This window comes from Meleagris gallopavo, chromosome 12 (genome assembly GCF_000146605.3).
Source record: "Meleagris gallopavo isolate NT-WF06-2002-E0010 breed Aviagen turkey brand Nicholas breeding stock chromosome 12, Turkey_5.1, whole genome shotgun sequence".
Classification (NCBI taxonomy): Eukaryota; Metazoa; Chordata; class Aves; order Galliformes; family Phasianidae; genus Meleagris; species Meleagris gallopavo.
Window position 1 is genome coordinate 12,568,956 of NC_015022.2, and position 17,905 is coordinate 12,586,860.

The 17,905-nt window shown below is 46.0% G+C and overlaps 1 protein-coding gene across 5 annotated transcripts in view; it reads left to right on the forward strand.

Moving 5' to 3' along the window:
• NTRK3 (neurotrophic receptor tyrosine kinase 3) overlaps nt 1–17,905 on the forward strand; it is a 178,200-nt gene that overhangs the window by 95,933 nt on the left and 64,362 nt on the right. For all 5 annotated transcript variants that reach the window (XM_010717488.2, XM_010717489.2, XM_019619510.2 and 2 more), the window contains exon 12: nt 206–394. In XM_010717488.2, the coding sequence (XP_010715790.1) occupies nt 206–394 (189 nt within the window). The remainder of the gene's footprint in view (nt 1–205; nt 395–17,905) is intronic.

The following is a 17,905-nucleotide window of genomic DNA, read 5'->3' on the forward strand; positions in this document are numbered from 1 at the left end:
GCTCTGTTGCCACCTGTAGTTACCTTAACCCCTGTGGAATTGTCAGTCTGGTACTATGGCACCAAGAGAGAAAACGTGAAATGTGTTCCCTACATGGCCATGGGGTGGGACAGTAGGATGGTCGACTCACAGCAATTCATGGTCAACGGGGCTTTTGTGTCACCATTCCCATGTCACGTCTGATGGATGCGCCTGGTATTCGCAGGTCCCGTGGCGGTGATCAGCGGAGAGGAGGATTCTGCCAGCCCGCTCCACCACATCAACCACGGCATCACGACGCCTTCGTCCCTGGATGCTGGCCCAGACGCGGTGGTGATCGGCATGACCCGCATCCCCGTCATCGAGAACCCCCAGTACTTCCGACAAGGTCACAACTGCCACAAGCCAGACACGTGTGAGTGCCCGAGCCGGCTGGAGCCCCCGCGAGCACCAGGGGATGGGCTGGGGGATGGGGGAAGGAGGGTGAGGAGAAAGAGGCTAAGATGCTGAGGAAGGAGAGAAGGTTTTTTTACTGAGGAGAATGGGTCTTGGTATGGCTCAGAAACCAAAATGAATCTCAGGTCTCAGAAATCACAACATACATGTAGGTGCTTCAAAGGAGACTTTCCACCCTCACCTTCACCTCCCTTCACCCTCTCTCCACCACCCACCAGTCACCTTCCCCCTTTGCCTGAAAGTGCCATTCGAAGCCGGGCTCTGCCTCGCTGTGTCCAAGGCGTGAGCAGGAGCTGTGGGGTCAGACATGACCCCATCCTGGCCGGGGAAAGGACCTGCCTCCCCTTTCTCCTCCAGCAGTTTCCCAGCTGTGGGGCTGCCTCCTTGGGACAAGGACAAGCTCAGGACACGTGTCCATAGATGGGGCAGATGCGTGGTGGTGATGAACGGTAGGCTTAGAAGCTGAAGGACTTGTTTTCACGGGCTTCTGTAAAGCTTTTCTGTTTCTCTGTATAAATCTGGGTTGTGAGCTCGGCTCATTAGGATAGCAGGTGGTGGTAAAGTGGTCCTCTGTTTTGTGCTCCTAAATTCTGAGTGTGAAAGTGCTTGGTAAAAGGATGCTTTTCTGGGAGTCCCTCACTGTGGGCTGGGTGCAGCCGCCTCGACATGCAGCTCGCGTCAGTAGTTCAGTTTTTCTGTACTTCTTAGCAGCTCTGAGATGCAATGCAGGAGGTCCAGATAACATTCCTCCCCTGTTATTTCTCATCCACTTGGCGTTTCTTGGTTCCAGGCAGAACCAGATCTAATAACAAAAAAAAAAAAAGAGAGAGAGAGAGAGAAAATAAAACAAAAGTACCCCAATAAATCCACATCTCCCATGGTCCAGCTGTAAGCAAGGAGTGCCACATCGAAATCGCCTCCTGTTCTCCCCTTTGCTGACTCATGAGAGCAGGAAACATAACTCAGCCCCTGGAAGCACAGCTCTGGGAGGATGCCAACCTCCCACCTGCATTAAACCTTCTGCTGAAGGAAAAGGACCTTCTGCTCCATCAGGGGGGTCCCTGGGGCAGCCCCCAGGTGCTGTGAGTTGGCCCCAGCTCCTGAGTTGTTATCACAGCTCGTCAAGTGCCGGAGAGATGGGGTGTATCCAATTAACGCACCCGGCTTTCCCTTTGATTTTCATTTTAATGCACTAAATTTGGTCTGTTTGCAGAGAGAGGGGGAGGAGTGCAGTGATTAGGCAGGAGCAGAGAAGCTGAGTGCAGCATGGTTTTGCTGTGCCGTTAATTACATATTTTACATTGCTTATAACACCTCATCTCAAAAATGATTTACAAATTCTGATGGCTTGGGGGGGGTGGAGGTGGGGAGGAGTGTATATATTTTTCTTCTCTTTCTATGCTCTCATTTTACGCGTTGACCATTTTGGCATGTGGGTACTCTCACAAGGGTGCAGCAGCTAAGCTCAAAACACAAAAGACTGATTGCCCCATGGGTCTGGTTGTAATGGGGTGCAGGGAAAGATGGCCTTGGAGTTTCAGAGTTTCACAGGGTTGTTTGATGAAGACCTCAACATGCCATGGGGGACACCTGGAGTTGGAAGGAACCACAGGGGGAATGCGGTGCTAGCAATGTCTGTGCACACCTTGGAAATCCACAACCAATTGCTCACTTCTGTGCACTGGGTGTCCTGGGGCTCCGAGGGCGATGAAACCAGATCTCAAAGTGAGGTGCTACATTTGAGTGCTAACAAGAGCTGGATCGCAGCTGGATGCTGACAGACGGAGAAGTTGTGGGTTTCTTTGGAATTTCTTGCCATTCATAGGACAAAAACAACAACAACAACAACCAGGCCTTGGAGACCACGGGCAGAGTTGGATTTGGAGTGTGTTGTATTTTAGTCCCTGAGACTTGGACAAAACTTCTGACTTCACTGGTGGCTTTGCTTGAGGCTGGAAAGTTTCATAATTCACCTTTTAAATTAAGCATGCTTCGGGGAGCTTTTGCTGTAAGGGCTTTGTTTGATCTGATGTGCTCTGCTCAACTTAAACCTGAGCTGGAGAATATTTTTGCTCCTATTCTCCCTATGGTTTTCTTGCTGAAGGGTTTTTCCTTCCACTGTGCAGAACCTGGACACAAACATTTCTTCATTGCCTGCCATTTGGAGAGAGAAGAACTTCTCTGGTCCAAAAATGCTTCAGCTGAGCCCAGATTGATGCAAGGTATTCCCTCCCAGAGCCCTGCCCATATGCACGACTGTAGCACTCCCAAACAAAAGCTTTTCATGGCATCCTGGGTTTCTCCTATGTATATACGTGTTGCTAAAGCAACATCCTCAGCAAATAATTTCTCCTCCCAACACACAGCTTTTCTCCTTCCTTCCTCGTGCAATTGTCTCTGTGCTCTTGGACATCATCTAGGTTGAGGACATGCCGATAGCCATTACTGCACTGCAGTGAGAAGAGCAAACTCTATATGCTTAATGCAGTATTAATAGTACATTGATGTGATATAGATTTCTGTCACCCTCTATACTAGCAAACATCGCTTATCACGCAGGGATGACGGATGTTTATTCCCAACCACTTAGCTCTGCATAATGGAATTGCAGCTGAAATATGGAGAGCAGCTCCCTGCCTGTGATTCTGTGCCCAGTGCTGTCCTGTGGACACTTCTCCAGCTAACATGTCATCCTACATGGGGATTTGGCATCCTCCTGTCAATGGGATGAAAGGTGCAGGATTCAACTCCCAGCTGGCACAGGCTGCTGGGGGAGGTGGTGGAGTCACTGTCCCTGGAGGTGCTCAAGGGAGATGTGGCACTGAAGGACATGGTCAGGGGGCATATTGGTGGTAGGTGGACTGTTAGACTAGACAATCTTAGAAGTCTTTTCCAACTTTAATGATTCTATGATTCTCTTACCCTCTTGCTACTGCCTCATTTAGAGGAGTAGCAGGGATGAGCTGGGCTCAAGATCCTTCCCCCTTCCTATTCAAAGGCTTCTTCAAGAGCCATAGAAGGAACTGCACTGTCCTGCTTTCTCAAATGTTGAGTCTTTGGGAAGATGCTCTCCCCATCCTCACACCGTAACTCCAAGGCAGCACTGGAGTTTGCAGCCAATCTCATTTCAGCCACCCTCAGCATCACCTGGAAGGTTAGGGAAGAGGACTAACAATGAGAACAGAATAACCACAAAGCAATGTCAGAGGCATAACCTAAAATAGACCGTTCCTCCTCTTCTTTGGCACGTGGAGGAACAACAGAGTGGCAAATCTTGGCAGATGTCAGCAGGAGAAGCAACAGGTTGTGAGGAGTTTGCACCTCTCTATATTTGGAAATAAACAGAGGAGAGAAGAACAGGGCTTGTTGTAGAGCAAGCACTGTGGACAGAACATCTTAGGATGAAGCCATGCCTTTCTACGTGCTATCCCAAGGTCAAGGGGGTTGATAATGCAAATAAAGACCCAACATACCCACGTTTTTGCCCAGAAAATGGCCACTGGTCCTTGTGGATAGGCAATGTCAGCTCACTGCAGCAAATAGCACCTGGTTGGTGAAAAAAAAGAAAGGAGCACTGACTTCAGCTAAGTCCATGAGGCGGTCTTCATGCTGCTGGTAGGACAGCATCACCATGTAAGTGCTTCTTGGCAGTAAATAGGAACTTTGTAGTTTAGCTCCATCTCCAACATTCAGGATTTGGATTTGCAAAGTGGGTAACTATGAGTTACTGGAGATTACTTTTGGTGAAAGTATTTGGTGATAATATTTCTGAAGAAACGCTTGGGAGGCTTGCTTTACTTCAATAGTAATAATCAGTTATCAGCACAGTGCATCACATGCAGATTTACTCTTGGGTCGGAGCTCTGAAGTTTACCCAAAAGTCATAATGCAGTTTTGCAGTGTTTCTGTTCCCTGGTATTTCTTGTCAGATAAACGAAGTCTCCTTGAGAATGACACAGATCTGTGAAAATAATCCAGATTTCACTGGAGTAAACAAAGCTGGGTGGCAGATACTTTCCAGGTCCTTTTCTGCCTCCAAGGGATGATGCTCAGCTCCCACCAGCGCTGTGGAGTGCAGCTGTTGGGGTCAAGGGGTTGGTATTGGGTTTTTTGGGTCGGTTTTTGTTGCCAGATGAACAGCACTGCCTGTGCTTTCCTCTTCCAGGACTGGCTCAGCTCGGGGATGCCATGCGTTCCCCACACGGGTGGAGCAGCCGTCCTTCCATCGAGTCCTAATGAGGGCTTTTTTTTTCCCAACCTCATTTATTACAGGCTGCCCTGACATAATTACATATTTGAAGTTAGTAATTACATGTATTCATGCTAATTAAGTAATTAGATATAATTACACTAACTGTAAATACATGGTAATCGGCTAAAAAGAAGTACTTCAGAAAAAAACAAGGCAAATCACACAATAAAAGTGCCATCAGCACTCTTTCACTCAGTACCCTGTCTTTATCTTGTATTTTCAATGCACTTTAAAGGGAACATTGTGGTCATTTCAAAAGTCATATTTTTCAAACAAATTGATTTCCTTACCTCTGCTTCTAATAGGACTTGAACACAAAGTGGGAAGGACACTTACCACCCCAGTTTATCTTGCCATGGTCAATTCTTTTTCTTCCTTTAGCGTGTTTTATTCATCCTGGGCATGAGAAGCTGAAAAGTCTGCAGCATTTCTATTTTTGGTCAGTTCGTGTTCCCATTTCCATCAAAAACAACAAATCCAAGCCATAAATGTTTTCTGCATTCTTTTTTTTCTCCCCTGAAAACAAAACAAAACCGACTACTGGTAATGGGAATGTATTTTTTATTTATTTTAATTTTTAATGTTTTATTTTTATTTTGTTATGTTCTTCCCTTCTCCCTCCCCCACAGGAATAAGAGGAATTGTCAAATATTATTTTTGTGAAATATAAATGTGGAGCCAAGTGTGAAGTGACAGCAGCACTCTGCCACCCATGCCCAGCCTGGAGCCGTGTTTACAGACCTCAGTCCCTCCTGGCACATCTCTACACTTTCTCTAAACTTCTCTTCCATGTCCTCTAAATGAAAAGCCTCAGGCTCTTCTCCATTCTGAGCCAACACCCGTTACTTTAGTGAGGTAGGCTGAGACTTCTGCACTGGGACTCCCCACTACCTTATGGTCTTGTCCTTCAACGCCAGCCCATCTGAGATATGTTTGTGGAATTTGATGAGGACCTTTATACTCATCTATGTGTGTTCTACTAAATTTGGACTTCCAAAGCCTGGCTTTCTGGCTGGAGTCTGTGGAAAAGCTCAGCTGTTGGCAACTGGAAGTCCATTGAAAGACCACAGCTGCCCAGGAGATGCATCATCTCAGGGAGAATGCATACCTTCACCACTGATGCTGTGTTGCATCTGTTCTTGCACAAACACCCTGCTACCTACACCCTTACCTAATGCAGGGTTCAGCACATCCTTCCACTTCCTACGTTAGTGGCTGTGTACCCAGATGTCTCTGCTTTTCTCTGCCTAGTTGCACTCACAGTACTAGTGACTCCTTGGTGCTGTTAAGCCTAAAAGAGGTGTCCAGGCCAGAGGAAAGAACAATGTCCATAAGCCACTGCTCCTCATGCCTAGGGCTTTGTCCCAGCAAGATGAGAGCTAAAAGCATGGTACATGTGATGCTACATGGTACGTGATCTGAGATATTGCAGTGCTGGTGCCAGTGGTAATGAAGGAGGTTTCAAGAGTATTCTCCTGATGGCTCATTGATTGTGTGAATTATGTTGTGGGTTGCATTAAAATAGCTTGTACGTGTGGGTAGAGTTGTGGTACTGATTTTTTTTAATCTTGCTTTTAATGAATTTACTGCAGCTTATAGTGTTGGCTGTTGGGACAGTATCTGGGTGCTGGGGCATCTCTATGCTTTTGGGGCCTGAAGGATGGGGCCGTGGTTTGTTGGGGGGTAGCCCTAAATGCACTGGGAGCTCTCTGAATTTGCAAGGAGAATTCATTGTGACTTTTCCATCTAGCCAGGATGGTTTTCAGGTTTAAGATCTAACTCTGAGGTGTGTTGGGATTCATCATGTTTGGATATGAGCTGTCTTCTGGTTAGAAGACTGAAGGCTTTCATTCTCTGTTCATTGTCCAGTTAAATTGCAATTCCTGATTAGAAATATCTGTTGTTGTTTAGAAGTCAGGATAGGTTTGCATAGCAGCATTCACAGCAGGAAAGTTATTGGTGGTGCTGCCCTGTGGGACAAGAAGCACAACCCAGGACCCAGCAGTGAAGCTGTGCATCAGGAGAGGCTATGAAATAACTAATTTGAGTGCTGATTTTTGGCTAAACTGACCAAAATGCCCTGTTTGGTTCTGAAAAGTGCAGAAAGACCCACAAAAAAGACGTTCTTCTTCAGTCTTGTTGAATCCAGTGTGATGTTCCAAAGTGAGCTGAGCGCTCCGAGAACTCAGCAAACCCACCTCCATGTGGAGCTGATGCAAAATTTGTGTGTGAGTGTCTTGAGGTGAAAAGTACATTGACTTCATGGCACGTACAGATCGCTCTAGATGCCTGGGCTTGTCTCCCAATAGGCGGGGGGTTATTGCATAATCCATTTTCAGATTCCTGCACGCTTGTTCCTAACCAGACTGCAAGTTACCTAACGCTGAACCTTGTTTAAATCTGCTTTGCAGGCCCTCTCTCCCTGTCTCTACATGAATAGATCTGTTTTAGAGACAGGAATAAACCAAGACTCAATGAGAGCATGAAAATATCTCTGTGTACCGATGTAGTCAATATGGCATGCAGTACTGCAACTGGGGATGACCTGCAGCGTGGTGTAGGGTCAGCTTTGTCTGTCATTGGTTCCAAGTTCATATTTGTGCTGATGCTGGTTCTCTGAAGCAGTCTGGGGTCTGTGGAAATGTCACACCTTTCTTTCAGCCCTACTAACCTATTTTTCTCAATGATTTGGAGCACTGAGTGTGAAGGGTAACATACCTACGTAAAAAAAAAAAAATATATATATATGCATTTGTATGTAAATATATATATGTGTATTTAAGTATATATTTATATTTGATCTGTTTCAAATGTACTGTTTTTTATCAGTTGGGCACCTGCTCTTATCTTGGTAATATATTTTAACAAGTTTTACATTATCCTGCCCTGCCATGACACTGTTTCCCCATTGCGAGAGAGGTTTTTTTTTCCTCCTGAATAATATCTCTCAAATTCAGGCTCTCTGGCTCCTATAAGAGTGACTGGGAGAGAAGGCATCTAAGTCTCTTAAGTACTATGGCAAATTTGCAATTAGAAGAAAACACTGGAATGAAGTGACTTCAGCCCTTGTCTCCCTTCCCCCAGCCCTCTACCTCTCTCTTGCAGGATTAAGCTGAGCTAATCCTCAGATGAGCAAGATCTTTGGGAAAGCAAAGCAGCAAAGTAAAACCAAGGGAGGGGAATGAAAAATCCTTCACACTCAACACTAATAAGGAAATTACTGGTGTCCTACATTATGAATTGGATGAATTTTTAATGGTTAGAAATGCAGTTGATTTATAATGCATCCATCCTGGGCTGCAGGGCCAGTTGCCAGCTAATAAATAAATGGTAGGCCCTTTGTATTAAAAGTATCAGTCATTTTACATCTCTGCACTGTAATTGATGTGGAGCATTGAGCAAGGGGAGATGATGGGCACCATGTGTGTGCCAAAGCAAAGGACCTCATGTTTTAAGACATACTTGAGGTCTCAGCCCACTCTCCAAGCCTTCTCTTGGAGCACAGGTTCTGCTCCACCCCATTGCTCACGATCCAAAGGTAAAAAGACATAAAGAGCTTGGCAGAGATCTCCATGACTTTGAAATGGCCACTTTAAGCCTTGCTTAGGGCTGTGTTTAGTTTATCTTATGGATTGGGTGTGACATAAACTCATCTGGTGCTTGATCTACAAGTTGGCAACACTGCCTATGGCAGGGGGTTGAAGCTAGATGGTCTTTGAGGTCTCTTCTAACCCAGGCCATTCAACAATTATGACCAGATGCTTTAGGGCAGATTTACTCCGGGGGAGCCAGAGAAGTTCTAGCTGAGATGGCTGCCCAAGGCTCCTTTTGTACATGTGGAAGGATGGGATGCTTTGGTCTGCCATAGGTGAGGAACTTCGCTCAGGATGAGGGAGGTAGCTCGGTGGTACTGGATACCAGCACAGCTCAGAGGCAGATATCGGTGTGAGATCATACGAATCCCACCACAAATGTTCACAGGGAGGGCTGTGTTAAAAATAAATCCTGGGCAAATTCCAGAGATGGGGTGAGACTGTTCTCATGCCAGATCCCAGCAGAGCCCAAATGTCAGGGGAACCAGAGTGAGAGCACAGCAGGCAGCTGAATATTTGAGGGATGGGGTTTATTTTCCCCTATTATTAAAGGAGAAAATGTACCTGGCATCATGCTCCTTCACTATTTCCCAGAAAGATGCGTTTATGCTTCCAGCCCAACAAGATGCTGCCAAGCATCTTCACCTCCATTTTATGGTTGAGGAGAGGGAAGACACTGATATGCTCGAGGTCACACCAGGTTGCTGACAGTGAGCAGTCTGGCCCATGTTTAGCTTGCTGGACCATGCTGCATGGATGAGCTGCCACCTGAAGTTCTTTCACAGCCAGTCTTGTGCAAAGTGAAGTCAGGAGGTTGGATGGTCAATCTAGTTCTTGGAGCTGTCATCTATATATAATAATCCAACATTCTGGTGAGATTCTTTCTTTTCACTTTCATGGGGCCTATGCTACAGACTAACATATTTCTGTTAACTAATTCTTTAGTTAATCAATTAAGAGACCATTATTTCCCTAGGATATTTGCTGGCCTCACTGCGCCTGGGCATTGCCTCCTCCCCTGCTTGTTGGAGTGATTCAGAGCTGGGAGGGAAAGCAGTTATTTTTTACCTTGGCTTTATTTCCTTGCTGATGGAGTTGAGTGGGGAGCTTGGGATAGGAGCCTTGCTGCCCAAGGAAAGCACTGCTTTCCAAGATAGAGACTTTGATCTTGACCTGGAGGAAGGAAGCGCTTATTGGCTTGCTTATTATATTTCCCCATGGTAGCATAAATACTATATCCATGATAGATATGGATCTTATGAATAATATAGAGATTTGGACTAAGTAATAGCTGTGCTCTTTTTAATACAAAAGATCCTCGGCATCAAGTAGTATTAATGATCCGTTTTGACATGGTCTCTGCAGAGGACAATTGCAACCCCCATTTCCATGAGAATTTGAGAAACTGGGGGGAGAAATCCTAATGTGTTCATCCCATCTGTTTCCTTTGGGACGCTCCAGAAAGAGTATCCTGTCTGCTGTTTTTTTTTCCCAGTCTTCCCTAGACCCTCCAAGGATATGAAGGCTGAGTGAGTTCTGGGAAAACAAATCCCTTCCGTGGGCAGGCAGCACTGGGCTATCAGAGGAGACAACTTTTGGAGAAAATGTAGAACAAAGATCCTAGCAGCTCCCTGTGGTCACTAACAGTTCTCTGGACATTTCTGGAAGAGAAAAGTGATTAGTTACAGCGATATGGCTGAATGCAGGCAGACATAATGATATTCTGTGTCTCTGCTGATGCGTGGCTGATTTCTTTTCAGTAGCTTTAATTTGAAGTTCTCCTCTCCACCTGCTCTCCAAAACCCTTGTGCAGCCTTGCTGCTGTGTGCTGTCAAACAGGTGGTTGCATTATTATGAGAAATCCTCTCTAAACTCCACTCGTTAGTGCCTCAGAATCTTTTGGAACGAATTTAAGACATTAATAAGTATTAACGCTTAATACTTTCCAGCTACATCACTGCAGGGGGGCAGGGTAGTGCGACAGCCATTGCAGGATGCACTGCAGTTCATTTTGTGCATGGCTGTTTGCAAGGAGCAGTACCTGGCTGCTCCCTGTGCTGCCTTTCCCTGTAGGAATGCTGGGTGCCAGCACTACAGCTGCAGAGCTGGAAGGCCTCTAAATTAGTGGAGCTGTCGGGGAAGGTTATGAATGCTTTTTCAATTTATTTTTTTCCTCCCAAACACAGCATCTCAAACTTTGAATCAGGCTGTTAACCTTTTTCATCCTTCTCTTTCTAGCCATATTCATCTTTGAAGTTGTTTAGTTTCCTTCTTGCAGCATTACCCTTTTAGCAGGAAGGTGGGCAAGGGAGATGTGAAGACTCTGTACCCACCCCATGGGCATGTTCTTGCATTGAGGATAAGGGCAGGAACGTCTTGCTGTCCTCTCTGGGCTGTGTTGAACAGAGGACGTGGGCTCAGGTGTTTCTTTGCAGAAGGGATGGTAGCTCATTAACACTCTGTGCCCTGCAGATAACTTCTATTGATCATCAGCTGCTTAATCACAAACTCTATCACAGTTTGCTTCGATTACTCTTTTCCATTTCGTCATCTCTGGAGAATCAACCTGACTGAAGTTAATGTACTCGTTAAGTAGTTGGGAAACTACTGCTGCAGATTGATATGTAAAACTCAGGATTTAGGAAGGGCTGCATCCTCTCTCCTTCACATAACAGCATGACTGTACTGAGTGCGTGTTCCTCGGCTTGTTGGGGTGGAACAGGCAATGGAAGAGCTGTGCTGAGCTAGGCTTTGACCTGCCTGAATAGCAGTGCTTACCTCTCACATCATGTGGAGCTCGGGCTCTACATCATAGGATGAGAGGTAATGGCCTACAAGCTGCACCAGGGGAGGTTCAGGTTGGGTATTAGGAAATATCCAGAGTGGTATTAGGAAATCTCCCAGAGTGGTGATGCAGTGGCACAGGCTGCACAGGGAGGTGGTAGAGTCATCATCCTTGGAGATGTTTAAGAACTGAGAGGATGTGGCACTGAGGGACGTGGGCATGGTGGGGCTGGGCTGGCAGTTGGACTGGGTGATCTTAGTAGTCTTTTCCAACCCTAATGATTCTACAATTCTGTGACCTAGATCTTCCCAGTTCCAGCATGGTGAACACCAACAGCCAGAGATCCCACCTCCTAGGTGGGTGTTTGAATTGAAGCAGTTTTGTGGATTTGCCTCTGCTGGTGTTCATTTAGGAACTGAGTGATGAAGACTTTCCTATGGGAGAGTGAGTGCTCAGGATAGGGCATGGGCAGGGTAGTTTGAGAGATGTGAGCTGAGCAATGGAGATTGGAGGGGAGCTGGGTGCCAAGCCACGATGGCTAAGTCTGTGCAGCTGGACCATGCATTCCTTTTTTATTTTCTGATGACATGTGCAATATATATATATAAACACAGAACCGGAGACTTAAAGCCAATGTAGGATGCTAAGTCCCCTGTCAAAACAGATCTTAGCACTCCTGAAATCAGCACCTTGAGTATGCTGCTGCTGGCTATTTTGCTGACACAGTGGGGCCACAGCTGGAAAGCTGCTGTGTGAATAGAGGCTTTACTCTTTTGGAAACTGTTTCTGCCTCTCCAAACTTATCTTGCTTTCTGCTTTTGCTCAGTGTTCTGCTATAATTCATTTTCCTTTTGTCTTTTAATACTTGCTGTATAAAACATTTTCCTTGAACCTATACGCAATCAGGGCTAAATATTCTGCACTGGTTATGGTGTTTCAATGACCTAATTTGATTGCGGAGGGTCGTGTCCTGTATAATGTTGTCTCATTTTCTCAGTAGTCGATACAAACTCAATTTTGTTTTCTTTGAAAAGAAAGGAAGTGGGGGCAGGAGCTGAGCATCCCTGACCAAGCGTGTACCTGCAGCTCTTACCTTGTTGCCTGGCTGTAAGACGGCGATGGCACATATAGTTCAGCCTGAATGGGACCTGCAGGCTCCTTTTTTCCTTCCTGCCAGTACTGAAGGGGAGAAAGGATGGAAACTACAGCAAAGAAAGGCCCTCATTTGTAGCTGCTGGCACCTCTGATTTGCCTCAAGGAGTCATTGCAGCAAGCTGGAGCCCTCTTGATGGAGCTTATCTCCGGAGGGGAGGGTTAGCTGTGTCTCCCCGTGGGACCTGGGTGAGTGTTTAGCTTTCTCATTTTGTCTCCAATTAGATGTTTGGTCCTTTGTATCTCCTTGTTTCACCTGCATGCGCCGCGCCTACCTCAAAACCCCTTAACCTTATCTATGAATAGCTCAGAATGGTAAAGGAGGGTCTGGTCTCAATTTGTGAGGCTCATTTGCATGGAAAAGAAGTGTGCACTTTCAGAAGGGGTTGTCTCCCGGCCCTGCTGGGCTCCTGGGGCAGCTGTGACAGAACCATGGAGGCTGAGGTTTGGTGAGCAGTGGCAGGGCTTGCTCATAAACTGGATGTGCTGTGGTGTTTTAGCAGAGCTCTTTCAGAAGAAACTGGTTTTGTAGCAGCTTATAAAGGATGCGTCAGCCCAGTGTTGGGTCTGTAGGAAAAAAAGAACCTGCTTTTGCAAAATGAAAAGTGCAGTGAGTACTTAGCTGTGGGCTTGTGGGCCATCTGCGGCAGCTGGGATTGCTGGTGTGGCAAATTACTCAACTGGTCATTTTGTTGCTATTTTTCCCATTGGCCCTGGATTTTTTCCTTGGTTCTCAGGGTATTCTTTTTACACAGCCCTGCCTCCTCCTGTCCAGTTGAGCATTAAATTAAATAGATTCATTGTGGTGAAAGAGCAGGAGTCAGAGAGGCGTTGGCAGGCAAAATGAACTATGATTTTCAGCTTAAGATGCAGGTAGGAGTTAAGTACATGAGTCAGTGGTTCTGTGCTCCTGCTGCGGCCACCAACCAGGCTCCCTTGGCTTGGGCCAAGGACTTTAGTGGTGGTGAGAAGAGGTCAAGGAGCAGAGTGGTTGAAGCACAGCAGTGATGTGTGTGGCCAGGGCAGGACCAAAAGGGCATAATCATGAATCTAAGGAGCAGGAAGAGGGGAGTGGATTGGGCATTGGCCATTTCTGGGATCCTTCTTGGCAGGATACCAGGTTTCCATAGACCAGTGTCTGGCACGGGCGAGTCAACGTCCCTGATTTGATCTCCATTTTGGAATATTTAATCAGCGAATCCAGCACAAAGTCTCTTTAAGAAGAGACTGGCACAGAGCAGCTGGATGAGCATTGCAATCAATGTATCTGCTGTGGAATGCTTCCTGCAGAAATATTACATCCTCTCTCATTTACTTGATGATCTTTAGGGTGAATCAGTCAAAAGATGCTGCACACAAATAGTTCAGCCTGTGGTCCTGTGGGTGTCCATTAGAGAGACATTTGCTCTGTGTTAATGGACTTGTTGATTAACAAACAAACCATTGCTTTTGAAATAGAAAACTGTTACTTGATAGCAAAGGTTAACATTGGATATTCTACTGCCCCACCTCTCCCACCCTTAATTTACACTGTGCCAGCACTGGGAACTGCTGTAACAAAGCCCAGATCTGAACTACTGGAAATAGAAACATTCACATATCACAGGAACAGTTATTGGAGGTGAAAATTTTCAAGGAATCTGGAAAAGCTTGATTCTTTTCTCGGACTCAGTGTGTGATTTTGTCTCTGTGTCATGTTCTCTGCACATGTCTTGCTTTAAATGTGATGCCCTCCTGGCCTCTAGCAGTGTCTGAGGAAGATCTCTCCATCATTCCCAGCAGCTCCTTGAGGGACCAGGCTTAGTTTTTCATCGTATCAAAGGCATGAGAGTTTATATTTATTTCTGTAAAGCCTCCAGTCTACTGGAGCAATTCCATGTTCGTTTCTTTTCCCTATGATGTGGATATTTGGCCACCTGGATATATCACATTTTCTGGGTGAAAATTTTCCTGTGTTATGGCATAAGTTCTTGCATTTTTGACATTAGCATGGTGTGAACCTCAGGACTTGGGTGGACATTTTAAGCACCTGCAGATAAGGATGATATCCACAGCTTAGAAGACATCCTTATCCATTGGAAAGCCACAGCCATTGCAGATAGGCAGGACACAAAAGGACTAGAGCTGCCACTGTGCCTTGTGTTTAGTTTAGCCTTGTGCTGGTTGTTGCAAGCAGCTGTTGTGCTCCTGCAAAGTGTGTTTGAAACCTTGGTGCTTGGCCAGAGGCTATGGAGACATCTCCTCCCCTAGACTAGTGGTACCTTATTTAGTTAGCTCCATTCCTTAATTGCTGCAAACCAACTCACCCAGAACTGTCCTTCTCGCAGCTGGTGGGAGTCAGAGCGGGGAGGCAGTTAGCAGATTAGGGAAGCAGAGTGAAAACCATTTGGCGTTTCTATCCTGATTCTTCTGGGTGCCTTTAATTAGCATGATTGCTCAGTACGCGATTTTGCCATGTTCTTTAGCTCCCCTGGTTAAAATAATTATTCCCCCAGCTCCTTTTGTTCCAATTCCTGATCGCTTACAAAGTCTCCTGTTAAAAGCCATTAAACCCATAATGTAAAACGAGAGTAATCGCTCAGCAGTGAGTGCTCTCAGCCCCACACGTGTGTGCTCACACGTTTTGTGCCCTGCTCCTCTGCTCCTGCCACGTGCTCCATGCCCACATCCCATGTGTAGCAAGTGGAGGATGTGTCCTGCTGGGGTGACAGGCAGGGCTTCTACTTTCTCTGTGGTGGAGAAGAGAAAATGACTTATTTTTTACTAATTTTTTTTACTGAGAGTGGTGAGGCCCTGGCAGAGCTGCCCAGAGAGCTGTGGATACCCCATACCCGGAGGTTCACGAGACCATGGATGGGGCCCTGGGCAGCCTGAGCTGGTGGGAGACAACCAGCCCATGGCAACGGGTTGTACCTGGAAGGGCTTTGAGGTTCCTTCCAACCTTAGCCGTTCTATGATATGGTAGTATATGATATTTTTTTTAAGTAAAGCTGATTCCTTTTGTCTCAAGTGTGAAATCCTTCAGCGGAAGGAGAACGGAGCTTTGAACAGTTGCATTCTTGAGTGTTCCCATATTAAAATGCCTCCTTGTCCTGAGAGCTCAAACTCTTCTGTGTCCTTCATCTGTGCTGATATGTGCCAATGGCACAGGTGGGGCAGATGAGCACAAGGGCTTATGCAGAATTACATGGTGTGAAGTGAGGTTGGGCTGAAGTGCTTTCAATACCTTGCTTGTTTATATGACTTCAGGAGAACGACTTATTTGTAGCCCCAAAATGAAACCGAGTCAAAGATGAGTCTGGCACTCATGTAATTTATTGAGCTTGGAACTGATGGCCTGAGCAAAACTTCAGAACTAGATTGTCGTGGTAGGAAGGGTCTTCCTTCCTCTGAAGGAAATCTCCTAGCTTACAGCGGCTGTGTATGTGGGGATTTGCCCTTCATTTGTGTAAAACTGCAGTTCTCTGTTCGTCCTCTCTTAATCTGGTGAAATCAGAGTCCTCAGTATATCCTGGGATGTGTTTAAGAGCTTACCACATGCTACCAGGTACCAAATGTGGTCTTGAAAGAAAGTGTAGAATCAGAGCTCTGTTCTAAAAAGCATAATTATGCTGTCCTACGATATTTTGGTGCAGCTTGATTTGAGAGCCACCTAATGAGGCAGCGATGAAGAGAAGAAGAGCTGTGGTGGTGGACCTCATTTCTAAAAAACAATCATCAGAGTACAAGCATTGGAGAAACACAGATGAAGGACAACAATGTCGGACAAAGCTGCATTCAAACAGCCAAAAATTCAGCAGATTCCTTTAAACTTCGTGCTGCTTTTGATTTTTTTTCCCTTATCTCTTCCTCTTCCCATTTACATCTCCTCTGTAGTTCTCTGTGCCTCCTTGCCTGCTGAGATCTGCAGTTCTCCTCAGTTTCCATCCTCAGTTTGCAAACTTAAGTTGACGTTTCCCAGTGTAAGTTCTTCCTGAAATTTCTGGCTCTTGGGCTTTTACCACTCCTGGGCTTTCTGGAGGGCAGCTCTGGCCTTTCCAGCTGAAGTGGAGTGTTGCTGAGCAGATGGCAGAATAAAGAGACCTGAGCAAGCAAGAATTTGTTCTGGGCCTTGATTGGCTCCTCTGCCTCTTTTGGTGCTCTGAAGAGCAGGAGAACATCATTGGAATTGCCTGGGCAGGGAAAGTCCCAGCTGCAGATCACAACAACTGCTCTTCCCTATCCACTGTGATGCAGCTCCTTAGGTGTCTGTGCTCACATCTGGCTCCCCCAAGCTCTCCTGTCCCCTTCTAGACCTCAGGTCCTCAGGTCTCTTGAAAAGGATAGGACCTGGAGCTGGGCTGTTCCCTGCTCCAGTGCTCACCCCATACCACTGATCCTTTGGAGACCTCAGACAAACCTTGTTTGCATTCCATGCCACAGTTTTGCCATCTGCATTACGGATATAACAGCTCCTGCCTCCCAAGGGAACAAGCGAGGCATAACAAATTCATGCTTATGAAGAGCTCAACGACAGAAAAGAAGTTTGTAACAAGGCTGTTGCTGTTCTAACTTAGGGCTTCCTTTGCTTGTTGGCTCTTTGATGTGGCGATCAGCGGTACTGGTGGATCAGCTGTACTGTAATTGGAATTAATCAGCTATTACAGAACATGAGCCCAACTAGATTCTTTCTCAGTGGATATTCATTTCTGAGCAGATTAGTTGGTAGTTTCAGTATCTCCATGTAAAGTGCTTAAGGTAACTATTGCTATCTAAAGTGGCTGAGGAACAGAGGCTGTGTCAGAGGAATGCAGATACCTGTCAGGCAAAGTGGAAATGAGGAGCTCTTGTAAAGCTATGCATAATTCTTAAATTGGCAGCAGTCTGAGGGCTGACTTAGAAAAGAAAAGAAATTGGCAAAAGAGTATATTTGAAAACCAAAGTGATGAAAATGAGGTATTGTTGGGATCTTTGATGCCATGTCCTGTGGGCTTTGTGGAGTGCAGAGACAGAGGCAGTGCAGAGTTGTGAGAAATGGGGACTGGCAGAGCTAAGGAGAATTGCTGTTCCTCGAAATGCTGAGAAGGCTTGTGGATGTCTCAGTGCAGGCACACAGATGGAAGACAGATAGAGACAGGAGGGTGACCTGACAACACGCAGGATATCAGCTGCCCCCAAACTCTCCGGCATCTGGGAACTTGCCTGCAGCTTGTTCTCATGGCTGACCTGTAAACCTCAGAGTTTTGCCACTCATATTTGCATGGCTGTCATGACGAACAGAACAAGGCATCCTCTTTGCTGAGAAACTTTCTATGACCATTTACAATTTAAATGAGGTGGGGCGAAGCTCTGTGCGCTATGGGTGAAATTGCTGGGTGCCCAGTCCTTCCCCCTTCCCTGGTCCTCTTACAAGTAATCCCACATACTTTGGCTTCAATCTAATGAAAACAAAACTGAGGAGGCCCAACTGATCTGGCTGCTTTCCATCATGCAGTGGGCCTCCAAGTGGCTTTAAATAGCTGCACCTCTGTGCAGTCTGGAAAAAAAGCATTGGCTGTACCTCTGGACAGGGAAGGAAGCTTCAGTTCAAATCACAGGGCATCTCAGATGGTACAGCAGACATAAAAATAGCCTTTTTTATTTTGCCATTGGTCTTAAGTAGATTTTTTTATATTTTGCCTTTTATATATATGTATGTGTGTGTATATA